The 19098-nt window shown below is 31.8% G+C and overlaps 3 protein-coding genes across 6 annotated transcripts; 1 reads left to right on the top strand and 2 right to left on the bottom strand.

The window, feature by feature from the left end:
- The first annotated feature begins 710 nt into the window (after positions 1–710).
- Positions 711–4114, top strand: LOC8276643 (protein MID1-COMPLEMENTING ACTIVITY 1). 3 transcript variants are annotated; one of them, XR_007216377.1, is made up of 7 exons: positions 711–1357; positions 2535–2887; positions 2977–3086; positions 3267–3338; positions 3432–3592; positions 3748–3841; positions 3975–4114. XR_007216377.1 is itself a non-coding variant. In XM_015720296.3 (7 exons), exons 1-7 carry the CDS (start codon positions 977–979, stop codon positions 4025–4027), a joined length of 1170 nt encoding a protein of 389 aa, XP_015575782.1. In that variant the 5' UTR covers positions 712–976; the 3' UTR covers positions 4028–4114. The 3 variants fall into 3 exon arrangements, 1 of the variants encoding a protein (XP_015575782.1); XR_007216376.1 differs by having other exon boundaries at positions 3432–3636; XM_015720296.3 differs by having other exon boundaries at positions 712–1357; positions 3432–3538.
- Positions 4115–4292: 178 nt separating this feature from the next.
- On the bottom strand, positions 4293–9797 carry LOC8272082 (multiple inositol polyphosphate phosphatase 1). 2 transcript variants are annotated; one of them, XM_048375773.1, is made up of 12 exons: positions 9597–9796; positions 9344–9431; positions 8177–8470; positions 7730–7888; positions 7050–7190; positions 6878–6934; positions 6659–6797; positions 5991–6095; positions 5652–5842; positions 5069–5110; positions 4851–4938; positions 4293–4688 (listed from the first exon to the last, which is right to left on the bottom strand). In XM_048375773.1, the coding sequence occupies exons 1-12, from the start codon at positions 9695–9697 to the stop codon at positions 4666–4668; spliced, it is 1428 nt and encodes a 475-aa protein (XP_048231730.1). In that variant the 5' UTR covers positions 9698–9796; the 3' UTR covers positions 4293–4665. The 2 variants fall into 2 exon arrangements, with proteins under 2 accessions (XP_048231730.1, XP_002520778.1); XM_002520732.4 differs by having other exon boundaries at positions 4293–4938; positions 9597–9797.
- Positions 9798–15656: 5859 nt separating this feature from the next.
- LOC8272083 (ferritin-3, chloroplastic) lies at positions 15657–18363 on the bottom strand. Its single transcript, XM_048375677.1, has 8 exons — positions 17927–18363; positions 17523–17606; positions 17378–17438; positions 17163–17250; positions 16544–16605; positions 16290–16355; positions 16110–16173; positions 15657–15936 (listed from the first exon to the last, which is right to left on the bottom strand). Exons 1-8 carry the CDS (start codon positions 18199–18201, stop codon positions 15884–15886), a joined length of 753 nt encoding a protein of 250 aa, XP_048231634.1. The 5' UTR covers positions 18202–18363; the 3' UTR covers positions 15657–15883.
- Between the last annotated feature and the right edge of the window lie 735 nt (positions 18364–19098).

Genomic DNA, 19098 nt, shown 5'->3' with positions numbered 1-19098 from the left:
TTCATTGGATTTAGTTATTAGAAGTTTCAAGAAGTCATACTAATTCAGAGCTCACTTCTATCGAGAAAAGTGTTTAAAGTTCTTGCTACAAGCAAGAGAAATGACTTTATAACTTGCTTAGTATACAAGGAGTTTTATGGACAAAAGGTAAAGGTTGCAGAAACAAATGAAATTATCCAGCTGCCCTTCACTCTTTCACATTAAATTCTATTTTAGTTTGATTATTCAGCTTATTATTTTTATTCACTTCAACATATGATTCAATTTATATTTTCTTTTTCTAAAAATTTCTATTTTAACCTCACTCGATTTTTAAAAATAAAAAAAAATATTTCTAAAACTCTAAAAATTAAACATTTTAAATTTTAATAATGAATGGATTTCTATATAAAAAATATATTTTTTTGGGTTTGCGTAAACAGGATAAAATATTATCAAATTCAATTGCAAAATATTGTTAAATATTTAATCAATAAATAAGTGTATCCTTAATTGAGTGTACTTCCTTGATCTCATCAACACAACTTCAAGGAAAGATAGAGAGCATAGCTTTTCCAAATCTGATTTCAATCATTCCTTTATATATTAATCTTAAAATCATTATCTCGTTAATAAACAAGCATGCATGTAAATAAACAAAAGAATACCAAAGTGTAAAAGCACTATATAAACTGAGCAAAAAGCAAAAGAAAAATGGACAAATAAAAGAAATTAAAGACCAAGAATGCTATAATATATATATATATATATATATTTAAAATTAATTTAGAATGGATCAGACACGATCGTTATGAATTATAAAATACTATTTTGCAGCTCTATATTCAAAAATCAAGCTAGAGATTTTAATTAAACTAATCTCATCCCCACCACGTTGGTTGATTACCAATGCTATAATCTTTCTTTCGATTCTCTATATAGTTCCAGATTTCAAGCACTTAATTTCTTGGCAGTTCACACCACACGCACCAAACAGATGGCAAGCATTGCACAAGTAGCAGGAGTAGATGCAACAGGCCTAGCAAACATGATCATATCAGCAGCAAGAAACGCCACCACTCATCGGAAAAACTGCGAGCAGCTGGCTGAGCATGTGAAGCTGATAGGTAACTTGCTAGAAAAGTTAAAATCTACTGACCTGATGAACTTGCCTGCTACGAAAGAACCACTGGATGGCATGGAAGAGGCTTTAAGAAAAGCACTTGATTTGGTGGAGAGTTGCAAAGACAAGAGCTATCTTTACATGCTTGCTTTGGGTTGGAATGTTGTTTATCAGTTTAAGCAAGTCCAAGCTGAGATTGATCGGTATCTTAAGCTTGTGCCCTTGATTTCTCTTGTTCATGAGTTCAGGATGCAGGTATGTAATCAATCTTCATCTTCATTTTTGTTCTTGGAAATCTTCTTCTTCTTCTTCTTCAAATTAAAATTAGTGTAGCTTTTGTTGACTGGAATTTAATTTGGTTTTGATTTGATGAGCAGTTTCACAGATGCTTCCGGTACTATTTATTATGATAAAGTTATTGTTTAATCAGTCATAATTTTTAAATTCTACTTCTGTATTGATAAATATTTTCAGTAAACATACAGATTACAAAAATAAAAAAATTCAGTTGATATTATTAATTATTATTTTTAAAAGTTTATTTATTTATTTATCTGTTAGGTGAGTCACACCTCATTGCACATTCTATTACATAGTTTAATGGCTTCGTACTTTAGTACTCAAAAGATTATGTCAATTAGTAAAGATATTAATAGTAAAAACTTATCAAATTGATATGGATAATAGAGGAAGTAAATAAAATAATGAGAATGAAAGAGCTAGTAATCATTTATTTCTTTTTCAAAAAAAAAATTTGAATATGATAATAATAGCAGAATTTTGGGCAGTAGACACAAGGAGATAATTGATTTAAAACGACCATGTTTTGAATGTTCCTGCCATTTCCTGAGCAGACATGTGCAAGAATAGTTTTCTTTTCTTGAAAACAGATATTCCAAAGAAATGCTGGAGTTCTTGACCAGTGCTCATTCTTGGCTGCAGTTTTTACTAGGTAGCTATAATCTTGATCGTTGATGTCAGGAGGGTCCACCCGCCTTTCCACGACTATGATTCCCATGGAAATTCCACCCTCTAAAGAATCAATTACAGACTTAAAAAAGGAATTATTTCTGTCGGTGTGATTTGATTGAGAATAGTGCAGAGTAAAAAAAAATTTATGTTTGACTATTTTTTTCTTTTGCTCTAGAATGATTAGAGAAACTAATTATATTTGCAAGGATTATAATCTGATAATGCTCTTGTTTGTTTAGATTTCTTTTACAATTGGAAATAAAAATCAGTGTAACATCGAGCAAGATTCTTTAAGAATTTTTTTCTAAAAAATAGTCAAGAAAGTTGTTTTTCAAAAATTGGAGGATACATTTTGCTAGTAGAGTTCTGAAATATAAACAGTTTTAGTTTTGTATGCATATATTCTTTCTGACTGAACAGTAGATAGTAATTTGTTTCTGAATGATAAAATGCTATGCAGAATATAGAGGAAGGCTTACAAGCCATTGAAGGGGATCATAGAGAATACACACTTGAGGAAGAGGATATAGCAGCTCAGAGTGTGATATTGAAACCTGACAGGACAAGAAAAGATGCCAACATATTGGAGAAGTCATTGTCTCGACGGTATCCTGAATTGGAATTCCTTGAAGCTCTCCAAGAAGAGAAAGAGAAACTGCATATTGAGCTGCAAAGATCAAGAACAATCAACGATACAAACCAATGTCGCGTCATAGAACATCTCATTGATGTTACAGAAAATGTTGTAAATGCGATTCCTGAAAAGAAGGTTACTAAACTTCTTGTCAATGAACCAACTTACTTGATTTCGGGGTAAATTCTGAGATACCAGTAAAGCTTTCATAATCAATGGTTTGTGAAAAATTTGCATCCTGGAATGAATTGGGTAGTTCTGGTTTTAGGTACATAAGCAACGCACAGTCCAGCTATGGAGACCTGAAGCCTGATGATGAGAAGGGTCAATCTGAGTGGCAGGTTGATCTTTTTGATTGTTGCAAAGAGCCTTGTTTGAGTAAGTTCCTATAATCTCTTTAAAATTTATAGCACAGTTATTTTTTCTAAATGATATACCCACAAGAACTTTCATACTGCAAGCCAAGCTAGACTCGCTCCTCTAGTTACTGCAAAGTATAGATTGCTGTAAACTATAAGTCCATCAATTGTATGGTAATCTTTCTAGTTGTCTGTGCAGGCTTGAACACTTGCATCTATCCCTGTGGCACATTTTCAAGGATTGCCAATCTTGTGTCAGAAGGGGAAATACGTAAGCTTTTTGTTCACAAAAAAACACATCTGAAGCAACAGGTTTGGTTGTGTGTTTTCTAATTAATTCCGATGCATTTCTTTGGTATTACAGCTCATGAACGTGCTGTCAATGATGTAATGGCATATGCCATCTTCTGTGGATGCTGCTGTTACACCTGCTGCTTTAGGAGGAGAATTCGGCAAATATTTGACATAGAAGTAAATATATTTCTGCATCATGGAAAATTGGAACACCTTCAAATGTTAATATAGGTTTGAATAAACGAATTTAACAAAGCGGAAGCAGCAAAAAATGAGTTACTCTTCTAGCTATGAAACAGTTGCTCCTGTCTTCAACTCTCTAATGTGTCTTGATATAGAAAATCTCAAGTGATTGTTGTAATTTTTAAATTGCTATACCTTTGCAGGGAGGTGCATGTGATGACTTCTTAACTCATCTCATGTGTTGCTGTTGCGCAATGGTTCAAGAATTGAGAGAGCTTGAAGTAAGAGGCTTTGAAGGTTAGTGCAGTAATACATTTTCAACTTCTTTAGCAATCTGTAAGCTACTTGTATTTGGGGTTTCATTTTCAGCTAATAATGTAGAATTATTATCATATTATATAATCTCAACTTATAATTTCCCTTGTTGCAGGTTGTCAAGAGAGAAAGATGATTCCTCCACCTTACCAATACATGAACCCTTGAACCATCCGTCCATCTCTGTACAAAACCTTTGTCATCCAGGTTCTGCTGCAATGCCAGAGGCACAATGAGCGTTTTCTAGTTTTGCAATTAAGATGTTTTGAATGTCGGCATAATTCACTAGAGTACATGAAAGCTAAGCACTTCTCCATCCAAAGGAGATGTTAAAAAACACAACTTGAAAAGAAAATCAGCCATTGCATAAAAGAGAAGAAGACTAACAGATCAAATCATTTGATGACTTCAACAATCCAGAGCCAGTTTGACATAAAGCAAGACAGCAGAACACAGCTTTTTCAATTTTTTTTTTTTTGTTAAATTTAGAGTTCACATGAAAACCGTTTATAGAGAAGAACAGTTGTGGTTCAAATTCTAACAGCATGCCAAAACTGTTTGTTAATAGTTTAATCAAGAAAAACAGCAAATGCTCTATGTAGGGCACAAAAAAGGCTGATTACAATTCCTAAGGCCACTCAGGAATCTGAATATACAATCACCGAGTGATCTTTCAGATCAAGAGAGAATGACGCATTCAAATGCTGCCTCAGATGGATCAGAATGTGGAGCAGGGTCAGTGAACTCATGCTGTTCAGAGAAGCATTGTCAGTATTGGCAATGGTATGAATCCAGATGAAACTCCGCTAAAAGGAAGAGCTGGCCTTGGCTGAAATCACACAAAAATAATGAAGTGCCAACAAGGAAAAAGTGGTGTGTAAGAATGGTTCTCTGTTTGTTTCTTGAATAACAAACTATAATTCAACTCCTGAATGCTGTGTATCATCTGTCCCCAGCGAGAAGAGCCAACGGAACAGTTGTGATAACTTACTGGTTTCAGGCTTCTGCTCTGGTTCCTCCAGCTTAACCGCGCAGACTGCATTAAATTCGTGCTTTATATGAGGAGCAACTATCGTTTCCTGAAAAAAAGAAAAGAGAGAGAAAATGAATCTACAATGAGAATGAGAGGAGTAAAGATCTAAATAAAATGACTGGGCATGAGAGAAAAAATTATCTAAATATACTCTTTTAGTTGGATGACAGTAGTACCTTAAACACTTCAAAGGGACAAAAATCAGAATTATTGCAACCCTGTATACAAGATACAAAATGTTATGCCCAAAACAAATCTAACTAAAAACATTTAATAGAATTCCCAATATTTTGCAATTATTTGTCATAATTTAGAAATTAATAATATTTAAGAAATTTTTAAGTGTCTTTCTTAACAAACCTTTCAATATTATAAAAAAGAATTTAAAAAATATTTATTGATCAAGTTATTTAATTATATATAAAATCGATACCACAGATATAATTGATATGCAATTTTAGGATTAGAAATCATTGTCTAATTAGAAAATAACTCATTAGTTAATGTAACATTAAGAAAATTATTAAGATGTGATTTTTTAGAATTAGAATCATTTTTTAATCAGCAAATTACCTTATTAATTAATAAATCAATTATATAATAGACATGAAATTAACATTAACTCCTCTATTAAAAAATAAGCACATACGTGAAAAAGAATTTATGTGTCACCATTTATATAAATAGATTAGAATCTGGGAAAAGAAAAGGCAGCTAAGTACAGTAAAAGCATTTGATTAAGTGAGCAGAACAATGTACCGGCATTGGAATGGGATGTTCATTGTGGAGTACTTGGACAAAGTACTTGCTTGAAGAGTCTGCTGGACAACTGTGCAGGACCAGCATGTTGTTGCCAGCAAAAGGTGCCACAATGCTGCCCCACCAATTTCTGTTATGGGGAGGTCTTGGCGGAAGTTCCAAAGGTTGTTCCTTTTGTATTTTCTGGAACTCTGAAAGAATCTAAGCATTACTACAGATTCAGCAAATAAAAGAGGCCACACGGATACAGACATAAAAATTCTACATTATTCATGAATATGTAGGATTCATACAGAGATTTGCATATAAAATGGGAAGCCAAATGCCGAAATCACTTACCAGATCCATCAAGGAAAAGACCTAGCAGACAAGTAAAAGGAATCAGAGTCTCTGCATGTGCAAATCGTAGTCTTGCCTTTTCATAACTTCCGGGAGCATGTTTTTCTATGGAACAGAATACAGAAACATTAAAACCCAGGATTAAGTGTGAGACCAAGGGCAAAAAGTCCTTTTAAAAGGCAGCCTAAATTACTAGTGAAAGAAATTGATGCCCTTTATGCAACACTAGCCATGTAGAAGACTTTCATTGGCTTGCTTTAACTAATTATTAGAAGCTAAAATAGCAAAGATATCTGGAAAACAATAATTAACAAAAAAACATTTGAGAACAACAATATAACATTTTGGCAGAAATATGGGATTTCTTTTTTCATAAAAATAAATGACTCACAATCAACTTTGGACTAAGCCTTCAAGTTGAAGATTTGAAGAAATGAAAACTAATTAACCAAAATGACCACAACTAAAGGCAGTGCAGTAGCAATACTGTTAACAAAGCATTTCATTAGGCTTCTCCTCATCCATCATTATTGTCTAAACTACACGAAGATTTATGACTTCTCTATCCAGAGGAGAAGTGCAACAGTATGACTAAAGGGAATGACCATCAGAAATTGCATAAGAGAACTTAAGATGACTATAGACTGAAACTCTGACAAATATATTACCTTCTCGTGCCTTGATAGCTTGCTCCATGGACTGGAAAACATCTTTAAGCAGTGGCACTCCCATCCTGTAGTTTATTGCTTTACCATATCCCTTCAGTATAAACACCTCCAAGTCATCTGTCCACTCCAGCAAAGCCACCTAAACATGTGAATATTTTGCAAGTAAATATCCATGCTCAACAAATTAGTAACACCACATTCAAACTAGACCCAGTCTACCTCAGAAGAAGTGAAAAGACCACAAGCTTGATCGGTTATATCCAACAAGGATGCCTCCTGCCATAAAAATCCAAGGGCAGGGAGCAAAATCAGCTCACAAGCCAAAACTAAAGTATTTTTAAACATAAAGGAATTTGCTAGATGTTGACGATTGCATATCATTACTGATCACCTGTTTACAAAGAAACCAGAAAGAAGAAGTATCCTTCCTTGTAAAATTAAGTTCATAACGACTCCTCAATGCAGCTGTAATTTCGTCCAAGATAGGTTCCTTAAGCTTATCAACAGCTGGCTCTTGGCTTTTCCTAAAAGCCTACATCCACATAGGTAAGAATTTAGAAGAAACCAACCAGCTCATAAATAATGTGACCTGTCCATGCACTGGGCATGCAAATTCATGAATTCCCTGGGCTGTCTCACTTCATCATTTAGAAATGACTGACAGATAACAAAACTAAACCATTAAAACATTCATCAAATGAGAGATAGCTTCAGAGAATCTTTCCCAGACTAAACAAAATGCACACAATTAGTTTTAACTACAATGGCTATAATATCCAATTTACTAAAATGGGTTAACAATTACTCAGAAAAACTATTAGTTGTGGAAGCATATAACAAGGGATGGATGGTTCTCTGTCATGGATTACATCTAAGTGCAGCTACAGTGAAGCAACTGTTTTTGGCCTCAGAAAGATGAGAAGACCGAGAAGAGTATGAAAACTTGAATCTTACTAATAGTTAATCTCTTCTTCATAACAGAAATTTAGAGTTCAAGTGTCTAGATCAATGAATGGTTCATAAAGCTTATAACTCCAAACACAGAAGAAATATGAAAGAAACACCATGTACCTTGTAGTTTTCACAACAATCATGAAACCTAAGCAATATATCACTTGCACGGCTTTCACTGCTAATGGAGAATGCTCGATGATTCCCTCGTCCAAGACTTCCCTTATCACTAAAGAGCCCAATGCCAAATGCCACAGCACTAGCTGATGCCCGAGGAACCTATCAAATTTGTAGCAAATAATGAATGAATATTTGAAAAATAACAAAGCAAGATAAACAATTTAAAAGGAGATGAGAAGCAGTAAGCATTTGTAAGGTTGATGCATCAACCACCCCAGAAATTAAAATAAAGATACTCAATTGCATGCTCAGTCCTCAAAGTAGAACTCCAAAGTAACTAAGAAAATATACAGGGAGTAATTTCTATGATATAAAATCAAAGAAGATGATTAGACTGCAATGGCATTTCATGTAACTATAAAAAACCTGACTTAAGATAGAGCTCACCTGTGTAGCCTTTATTGGATACACATCGGGGTGATATTCCTCTTTGAACAAATCCGGAAATCGTTCTCTGGTCCTGATTCCAAGATCATATAATTCTTCTTCCCCTCTGCTAATTAATTCTCCACCTTTCAGTTCCCCCTTCCAAGGAGATTCCCAACCTTTTAACCAGGCAGGAACTTTCTGCAAAGACAACTTCTGTTCTTCAGCATCTCTTATAAGTTCTTCCAAACGAGAGGACAAGCGGTCCAACTCCCTCTTCCGTTTTTTGGTAGGAGAACGAGTTCCATGTCTTGCCTGTTAGCCAAGAAAATATTGGAACTTATTTCTGTTTCTAAGTTTTAATAGCAAATAATTAAAATCTCTCATGTAAGTATCTTTCCAGGCATTGAAAAAGTCATCATAGCAAAAGTCAAGCACAAATCATTAGGAAGTTGAATCAGAAAGAAAGCATCTCAAAATCATGTAGGAAAATCAAATAACCATGAAGACAACTTAAGTTGTCTTATAAGTTCTTCCAAAATTTGAAGAACATAAGTTGTCTTTCTGCACAGAAAACTTATGTTCTTCAGCATCTCTTATAAGTTCTTCCAAACGAGAGGTCTGAAAATTTCAAATAACCAAGAAAACAGATTCATAGCATTTGAGAAGTCTGAAAATTTCAAGAAATGAATTCAATTAAATTCCACTCAGTCGGTTCTCATATTTAGAATTGCTAGAATTCAGTTTTACAACTTGAAGAAACAAGGCATTTTGAGAGAAATGAAATCACACAACAAGTGATACATTTTTAATTGAATTCTTGCACATGATTTATTCCAAGCAATACCCTTGTGCAAGAATTCAATTCCATTCTTGCAAAATATTTTCATTTCCAAGATGCCTTCAAAATTCTTTGTATGTTTAGTTTGACATAAATGAAATTCTAACAACTATACTATCACCTTTCCAAACATGAGAATTGACTAACTAGAATTCAATTCTCTCATTTTTAACTTCTTGAACACTTAGAAAGTGACTGTGACTATATTAATACTAAGTTAATGCTCCTAGTTTTTACCAGATCAGCAAATAAACATAATCAACAACAGAGAACTGCTATAAAAATAACTAACTACAGTAAAAACTAAAAACCAATAATTCATTAACAAAACCAATAGTAACAATTACCACAAGATTTAAGTGTATAGGAGTGCATCCATCAGGAACATTAGACTCCTCAAACGAATTATAAACCACATCTTTAACGGCACCATATCTGCAGTAAAATAAAGCTTACAAAAAAATAATCAAAAGAAGCACAATAATTGAAAGAAAATGCTGTGGTTTCTAAATATAGTGAATCTACTTTGCATTCTACGAAGAAACCGAAATCAAACAACAAAAATGCGGAATCACGAAGTCGTATTAGAGAAAAACAGACCTTGTAACAGTGGAGAGATGCTGATGGATATTAATGGACTGATCGGCGATGATAATTGATAAGTTAAAAATGATCAAACTAATTATCGTTATCTTCTTCATTTCCACAATATTCAGTCTCTAGAATAAAAGGTTTCTTGATTTTGCTCCTCTGCGTGCTTTTATAGGAACTAATCAAGACCGCCACGCTACGGACTTCAAGAAGAAGACTCAATTCTAGTGCTGATATGGTGTCTCGCGCTCTATCTTCTGCTGCGCTCCGTGGTGTGACTTAGCAAATCGCATCACTCCACGTGTTCAGTTCACTTTATTTTGGTAATTGACAGAGAAAATAAAAAGTGTCAGCTAATGTCTTATTTTCGTTATCCTTTTTAATCCAATTGGTATTTCTTATTTATGAAGCATCAGGTAGGTTACCCATCCATAATGCTATTTGAATTTAAATCTGAACTCCAATCCGTTTAAACTATATTTATCCGAATCCGTTTTAAATCCATTTAAGAAGTTATTCTTATTATTCGAATTCGTCCTAAATTCTAATAAGATTATCTGCAAACTATCTGAATCAGATTAAAAATTTTTTAGATTAAATAATTATTAAATAAAATTTATAGGTATTTAAACGCGTGACAGGTATCTTATCCGTTAAAATCATTTATATAAATATTCAGATAATTAAATGAGCATCCATTTACCGAATCCGTTTACAATAATTTAAATTAATAAAATTAAATAAAAATTACAAAACATAAACTAATCAAGTCTAAGTATTCAACATCAAATGTTCAATGTGTTGATACAAACCAAGCATAAATTTAATAAAATTTAAAACAATGCTGTAAATAATAAAAACTAAATAGAATACAATATTTATTACAATTTGTACATCTTCTAACTCCATATTTAAAGTGCAATTAGATACAAAGTGTAATTGGAGCATTTTTACTTTCAAAAGCCTGAAAATATGTACAATTATCTACTTATTCAAGGATATTATTCGTATTTGACATGTTACAATCTAAAAAAATAAAATTACAATCAACAAATTAGAGTTAAAAATATATGATATATTTAGCAAACATCAATACACTTAATATTCAATTTTAATAAAGGTTATTGGGTAAATAACAGATTCATCTGTCGGTATACCAAATAATTAAGGAGAAGAAGTTGTTTCTATCTATATAATTATGTAACCACCTAAATTTGCATTATTATGTCTCATCCATATATAAAGGTTATATGTAATATATTTCTTTAATTTATTAATAAAAAATTTATTAAATTCATATATATGATATTTTTATTTTCATAGAAATATTAAATATTAATATTATAAAAATAAAAATTAAACTATATAATATATTTAAATTTTAAAAAATTATCTTATATTTCTAGACGTAATAACACTATATATATATATATATATATATATATATATATATTTATTTATTAATATAGAATTTTAATAATAAAAGTGAGATCTATTAATTAAAATTTAAAACTTAAAGTTAAAATTTAAATTTTACTACATAACAATAACATATAAGATTCCTTTATATCATATTAACTAGTTAAAAGAGATAAATTAGATAAGATTATTTAATAAATATGATTAATGTCATGCTAGCACTATATAATCATAATTTAATAACGCTAATATGTTAGGTTGAGCATTATAATAATTTTTTAACGTGATTTAGTATAATGTTCTTTTATATCTTAGTATAATAGTATTATATATATACATTGGTTATGATGATTGATAATGTATTATTAATTTTATTAAAAGAGATTAATAAAATAAATCATATATATATATATATATATGTGTATGTCTTTTTTATAAAAAAATATTAAATGGCTTAATGGTAGAATAACTTTATTTTTTATAAAAGGTCTAATGTTCAATACATATGGAGAACAAAATGATAAAAAGAATTATTAACGGGTCTAATAAGGTTTGGATATCCTATACCCGTATCCATCTAGATAAACGGATTAGAGTAGCGGGTATTCATGCGGTCAAATCCAAACCTGATACAAATATTTAATTTAAATTCCAAATTCATTTATCACCATCCAAATATGTCCCAATAAGATCAGAAATTCAAAAATATCCACCCGGCTCCCATCCCTAGTGCTAAGTTTAAAATGCTTCTACTCATAATCAGTATCCCTAATCCCAAGTTTAAAATGCTTCTACACATAATAAGTAACTTGTCTTGAGATATATATGTGTATTTCAACCATACTGTCTCAGTAGAAAAATAGATAAATAAATAAAGAAAGAAATCTATTAAAAAGAATAAACAGATAAAATGTAAATTTAAAATAATAAAATATATTTAAGTGTTAATTTTTTTTCTCTTTAAGAGAAATATATTTTCTATAATAGAAAAATAGCATGAAAAAGTTTTCAGACTGCCATATTTGCTCTGTTGAGATTATGGAAAAGCAGAAATGATCTTATTTTTAATCAAGGAAATTGCTCTTCGATTGATGTATCTATTCAAGCTTTGAAAGATCAAAGTGAGTTTCTCTCAACTCAAAGCTTACTAATATAAAATCTGATTCTAGAATGCCCGTCTGAGGCTTCACCGGGTAGCACAATGAAGGTGATTATCAATTTTGATGTTGCAGTAAAAAGAACTGCAAAGGGAGAGAGTATTGGTCTCATTGCCAGAAATTTTCAAGGTACAGTAATTGATTCTTATTGCAAGAAAGTGACGTTTATTAATTCTATAGATATTTGGAAGCAATTTGTTCTTCGAGGAAGTACGAACTGGACTATCTCAAAAAACTGTAAGGAAGTCAATTTTAATAGAGATGCCCAGTCTGCCATTAAGATTGCTTCTAATCGGCTTGTTGCTCCCACCTTCGAAAATCTCAAGTCTTCTTTCACCAGATTTTAGTTTTTCTTTGTAAGAAGAGAAGAGAATTTCTTAGCTCATAATTTAGCTAGTAGATGTTTGTATTTGCAGTCTTTGTACTTTAGACATGTTGATTTATCTTAATTAAATCTTACTTTTTGTTAAAAGAAAAAAAGAGAGCATGATTTGGGATGTAGAAATAGTCTGCTAACTTTGATAATTCCCCTATTGTATAACTGCTGTCCTTTGAACTTGCATAAATTTCTATTTAAAAAAAAAAAAAAAAACAAAGTCTAGTCTTACTAATATGATTTTTGTAGTTAATTGTAAATTATAAGATGACTCCGGTCCATATAGCTTTGTGGATTCAAGGGTCCATCCGGTACCGTTTCTATCTTATAATTTGTATACAAATTTCAATTGTTATAATATGGATCGGAGTTTATAACATACGTGTTGTGCATTTTCTTTCTAAGATGTATGATGCATTCTACTTCTAAAGGGTATAACGCATGAACTTTTGTTCCCACTTCTTCATTATTTATTAATTTTATTTTATTAGAAATATTAAATATTCATTATTTGTGATTTAATTTTATTGAAAAGATATGTATATTATAATATAAATATTTATAGTATAACTTTAGTATGATATAATTTTTTTATTTACCAATTGTGTAAGGATGATTTATGTTATGTCTATATTATATATGTTTATTTAAATAAATTAATGGGTAAGATTTTCATCAATGACGAATATCCATTGACAAACTAATGATATTGCCTATAAATGATGAATGTTTATATCAATCAAAAAATATTTTTAATATGCATCACAACAACAATAAAAACTTTCATAAATAGTCAATATTTTTATTTGAGAATATTGATGAACATGATATATACAGGTAGTGAACATTGCAGTACTAGATAATGAACATTAATATTAACACTACTGAATAATACGTTAAACGAAATGAACATGAATATTAACCATAATGAATATTAAATTTATAGATAATGAATATTTAAATATAAAAAAATAATTATTATAAAATATTACATCTAATGGATATTATACATATAGAAAATGAACATTTTAGGACATGTAAATAGACAAAAAAAATATTAATATGCATATAGTCTAATAAAAACGTTTTGATATGTTGTACTATGTTTTAATACGTATGATTTTTAATTTTGACACGTAAAATCTAAATTTATGTATAATATTATAGTTTTTCTATTAATTTATTTATAATTTTTATATTTTTATATTGATAAAATCTTAAAATATATAAAAAAACTAACAAAAACATTAAAAATATTTAATTTATTATTATTGTTAATATTTTAATTAATTATAAAATATTAAAACATCTATTTAATTTTATACATATAAACTTAATTTGTATTATTACTTACAATCAAAATAGTTATAACAGTTGTACAATAGGCGAGTAAATGACCAGTTTTCATAAATATATAAAATATTATTTTTAATATAATATTAATTTTAAATTTATTTTATTACAATTAAAAACATAAAAAGTTATATCAAAAATAGATACACATATCAAAATAAATTTTTTTCAAATAGTGACAGTATAACAACCATATAATACGTAAATAAATGACTAGTTTTTATAAATATATAAAAATTTATTCAATATATAATTTTTTATATAATATTAATTTTTATTAATTTAAAAATTAAAATGACACAATTTTAAAAAAATGTGAAAGAGGGACAAAAGTCTCCGTATTATATAATTTAAAAAGAAATTAAGAGTTGTTATACCTTCCCCCTCCCTCTCTATACATACGTTCTACTTATAAAGTATTGGTAGTTAATAGTTTGGGCTTCCTACCACTTATAGTTCTCGTTTGGAAATATGAAGTCCAAATTCTATTTATGGGCCTGCTTCCACTCATAATAATTAGTTCTTAGGCACTACTAACTAATGAACTTATATGCCATTAAGAGTTCGTAATCGTGGCTGACTCATGAGCCCGACACCAGGAAAATGGTACGACTATTTCCCCTAACCACTTTTTCATTTTAGTCGCCATTGTGGTCCCATTTTCCTGTTGTTTCCAACTCTATAAAAGTAATCACACGGACGTTGCGGTTTAGCATTTACTTTTGCGAGCGCAGCCATTGAGTTGAAAGCTCAGTTACCCAGGTGAAAAAACTCGGGGGTAAATTCTAAATACTAAGATTAGAATTCAATGAGTTCCGCAATGACAAAATGAGATTTAAGCATTGCCATGAAAAAAGTGCTTGAAGTAGAACTCCAGATAAAATCTATCCTGAAAAATGTGCCATATGCGTTCGATTGAAGGGTCTACCAGTTTAAGCGCAGAAAAATCTAATAAGCAGAAGATGACCCTTTTGTGGTCTGATCTCAATTGAAAGTCTAAATCCAGATTCCAGACTCGGGCCTGCCTGCTTCCCTACCGTTCATATTTCACTTGCGACATACCGGGTGGGCACAGGCACAGGCACAGGCACGGTGCGAGCTGATAGGTACCCTTTTACCTCTTGCAAGGACCATTATGAAGCTGTGTCCCATCATTGGGACCAAGAAAATTGCAATTAGATGGATGGACTGAACCTGCCTACAGGCTCTACACCACAATAGAGTAATCCATGCATAAATTGAGACTATGACAATTCCACATATCAAAAGTAATGCAGTGCAAGATGTTGTGGAACTTCCATAGTGGGGGCAAGGCTAACTACAAAGAAGACTAAGTAACTAGCAAGCTAATCTGCATGTTGATTGCATTTCAGTAGCTGATTTTATAGAAACGATTACATTCATGCATCTATCTACGTACTTAGCAGCAGCAGAAACACAATTCCATCCCCTTAAGCAGAAGGAAGATAGAAATCCACATTCTGACACAAAAATGGCAAAAAGAGAATCACCTAGGATGCGGTAGGGACCATATAGATACTATCATGTCTCTTGAAGTGCTCAACAGAATATACGAAAAAAGCAAACGAGATGGCTAATGATTCACCATACCAAGGTCTAGGGACGAGAACTATGAGCCAAACAGTGAAATTGACTCATTTCTCAATGAGAAAAGATGACTAATGATTCACTCCTCCACACAAACCCATACTCAAGTGGCATAGTCAAAATTTTGTGGGGGGATGAGATGAATAACAAGAACCATGAAAAATCAGGAATAAACATCCATTTATTTCAGCTATTTTTAACAGGATCGCCATCTTTATGTAACAGTACCAAATGCGCTTTTAATTCTCTACCATCTATAAACATCATCTAATGTCTGTGCTAACCACACCCCAAAAACTCTGAACAAAGCACTACTAACCCAAAAAGACAGCACTGAGAAACCTTCAAATGATACTTGAGCAGCAAAATAGATATCTCAATCATTATGCAATCACGTTTTCCTCATTGAGAAGCATCTGGTCAAAGTCCCATACTCCTGGTGATCCATGAAGACAGACAGCTTAGACAACAGAAAGATGCAAGGACATATTCATGAGCATAATGAATAAGCATGAGTCTAGAGAAAATATTCGTTGATAATGAGAGAACTTTGTTTAGAAGAACTAGTGGCTGAATAAGTGGCAATAAAACAAGGTTTTCGACTCATACCATGTCCTTTGCCCACTCTTCGCAGCTGAGCAACATATTCAGAGATCTTCTTAATGGCTTCCACCTGCAATTAGGCCAGCATCAAATTTCAATAAATAAATAAGCAGCACCTAAGCACCTCACAGTTGTTAAGAACATATCTCCAATGAACTAGTGAGGTTTATCACATTGAAACTACACCTGTTCTGTTAAGAACTCGCTTTCAACAAAATCTGCCAACTGGACATCATGGTTCCTTTCAGCCACCTGTTGGTTCAAAGATAGAATTAAAATGTGATGCCATGGCTACACCACTAGCAACTCTAAAGAATCCATTTCATTAAACATCCAGTCAGTCTGCGGGGATGACCCTGTTTCATAGGTCACCACAAAGTTGGAACTGAAATAATTACTAAAACTTAAAAAACAACATGAAGCAGTAGAAATTGTCTTACCTTGTGTAAGTTCAGGAGCTTTTCATTTGTTAATTTTTCCAGCGACAATGCAAGTTCCATTGCTGAACCAAGAAAACAAATAAGTTATTGCAAACTTAAGAGATAAATGACGACAGCACTTAAGAAGACAACTATGTTAATAAACAATAGGTCTTAATACCTTGACCATTTTTCAAATAGCTTTGCAATAAAGAACCAGATGGAGAGAGTGTATGTGCCATGAGTTCTAAATTTTATCACTGACTGCACAAGCAGAAGTATTTAATCCACATTACTTGATATCTAACACATTCATAAGAGATCAGACACTACGAGAGGTATAAAAAAATGCAAGTATTTCTTAACATGACTATGTGCAACCTCAGTTTACTGTACATAACTCTACCATAGAATTTAGAACATCCATCCATCCACCCCAATATTCACAAACCATACTATGTGCCACAAGCCAATCAAGCAAGCACGCCTTTGAAGTAAGGTATAATGATATGGAAAGCGCAAACTAGCAGAATATGATGCCAGCATGAATTTGATATGAGAAATACAGCCTCAATAAATCAAGATTCTATTGATTTGGTATAACTTTATGCTATTAATTAAGATTGCATATAATACTCACCATACAATGCATCTCCCTTTTCCACATGATCAAACTCCGAAAGGGGCATCACTATACACTGCAGCTTCACTTTTCCACCACGTTTGTTCTGAAAAATCAAAACGACTAAGTACTCAGTTCTATATTATTATCAGTTTTATTCTATTGTCAAATAGTTGAATTTGCTAGAGCCTAGATTACCAACTACAGATATGAGATGTCAAAGATCAAAACACCTGATATTCCATAAATTTCTCAGCATGCTCTCTCTCTTCGAGACTTGATTCCTTGAAAAACCTATTTGAACAAAACCAAAAGTAAACATTATAGAGCATATAAAGCAACTGCCTATAATGCTAAAAAATTTGGGGAGAAATTTACTTGGCAAGACCCTTGAGCGCAACATTGTCTCTGTCAAAGTAAGCAAACATGGCATGGTACACATAGGAGACGTTGTATTCCACACTGGCAATCCAAAATGACATAATAAAATTCATAAGAAATGCGTATAACAAATGCAAACAAATTACAGTTCATGCTCATAAAACAAGAAAAGCATAAGAATTAAGTCTTTGGATTAGAGTCTCTGCAAGAAACCCAAAAACTCATTGATTTACTTGTTAAGATTTTAAAGAAACAAGAATACAGATTAAAAAAAGACAAATAAAAAAGAAAAGAAACAATTACAAACAGATTACAAATACAAGCACGCCCCATTTCGATCCAACACAAAAAAAGATACCAACTTTACTCAAAGAAAATGAAAAATAATAAAAGAAACTCACTTGATCTGTTCATTAAGAGCAGCTTCACACTCATCACAATACTTTTGTCTAGCAAGAGAAACTTGAGGAACAGTAGGAACTAAATTAAGCTCCTTTTTCACTTCTTCAAAAGGCTCAAAAACCACACCAGTTAATGGCTTATTATTAGCACCACTACCTTTTGTTGCACAAACAACGAACCCAGTTCCAGTTTTTCCCCTAGAAGACAAAGGACCTACCAAATTGTCACCATGAGTGTTCAATAGAGAAAAGCCCGGTGCTGCCTTAAGTAACATGCTTTCTTCCTTTCTTTTTTTTGTTATGGGATTCCTTGAGAGAGGAAATCAAGAATCGATTTTTGAAGAAGACAACTGGAATGAAAATTGAAAATCTAAAACAGAGTTTGTTTTTGTGTGCGGTAGGGAAGGGAAGTGAAGTAAGTACAGATATAAAAAGCAGTGTGACGAAGGAGGGAGTTGAGCCGTTCGATTAAATGGACACGTGGAGAGTGCAGATAGAGAGGTGGGAGTGGGGAGCGTGGCGGGCTCGTGGCATAGTCAGAGAGGGTTCTGGAGATCACATGTGTGGAGATAACAGCAGAATCTGGCTACCCCTTTTTGGGGAATTTTGGTTCCCAAAAATTTTGGGTCTCTTTTTGTTTGCTTTTGGGACAAAAACGAATTTAATTTTAAAATTGGATCTTTTTCTCTTCAGAAAACAAAAAGATTGATGTTTGAGATATCTTGTTTTGATAAAATAGAAAGAAAACAGAAGGATAATCATTGCATTTTGTTTTGGACAATTTCTGAACCATCCCGAATGAGATGAGTCGAATCGTTTTATAAAATTAATTATTACTCGCTGAAATATGCATAATTTATATTTACGAAATAGATATAAGATATTAATTCTTACAGTATAATAATTATTTTTGGTAATTAGATCAAATTTATATTAAATTTAGTCGAATTTAAATTTGAGTGTGCGCTAACGTGATTCATTATAAAAAAAATAAAATTAATTTTATAATTATTAAGCGTCTAGACTTAATGAATGGTTAAAAAATAATAATATTTTTAAATTCATTCAAAAAATAATCAGTTTTTTTCAAATTCGAACTCGGCCAGTTTTAGAAAAAAAAAATATTTCAAACTTAATTTATTTATTATATCTATTATTTTTTTTTAAATCAA

The sequence above is a fragment of the Ricinus communis genome, chromosome 6 (assembly GCF_019578655.1).
Source record: "Ricinus communis isolate WT05 ecotype wild-type chromosome 6, ASM1957865v1, whole genome shotgun sequence".
Taxonomy (NCBI): Eukaryota; Viridiplantae; Streptophyta; class Magnoliopsida; order Malpighiales; family Euphorbiaceae; genus Ricinus; species Ricinus communis.
The sequence above is the reverse complement of the archived record's forward strand: the minus strand, read 5'-3'. Positions and strand labels throughout refer to the sequence as shown.

Excerpts from the sequence above, each read along its gene's own strand:
- LOC8272082 (XM_002520732.4), bottom strand. The coding sequence starts at position 9,697 with ATGAAGAAGATAACGATAATTAGTTTGATCATTTTTAACTTATCAATT. Across the intron at positions 6,935-7,049 it reads TCTGGTTTCTTTGTAAACAG|GAGGCATCCTTGTTGGATAT; the intron begins GTGATCAGTAAT and ends TTTTTATGGCAG. Across the intron at positions 5,843-5,990 it reads TCTTTTCCTTGATGGATCTG|AGTTCCAGAAAATACAAAAG; the intron begins GTAAGTGATTTC and ends AGATTCTTTCAG.
- LOC8272083 (XM_048375677.1), bottom strand. The coding sequence starts at position 18,201 with ATGTTACTTAAGGCAGCACCGGGCTTTTCTCTATTGAACACTCATGGT. Across the intron at positions 17,439-17,522 it reads GCGCTCAAGGGTCTTGCCAA|GTTTTTCAAGGAATCAAGTC; the intron begins GTAAATTTCTCC and ends TTGTTCAAATAG. Across the intron at positions 16,174-16,289 it reads GCGAGTTCTTAACAGAACAG|GTGGAAGCCATTAAGAAGAT; the intron begins GTGTAGTTTCAA and ends GCCTAATTGCAG.
- LOC8276643 (XM_015720296.3), top strand. The coding sequence starts at position 977 with ATGGCAAGCATTGCACAAGTAGCAGGAGTAGATGCAACAGGCCTAGCA. Across the intron at positions 1,358-2,534 it reads TTCATGAGTTCAGGATGCAG|AATATAGAGGAAGGCTTACA; the intron begins GTATGTAATCAA and ends AATGCTATGCAG. Across the intron at positions 2,888-2,976 it reads CCAACTTACTTGATTTCGGG|GTACATAAGCAACGCACAGT; the intron begins GTAAATTCTGAG and ends TTCTGGTTTTAG.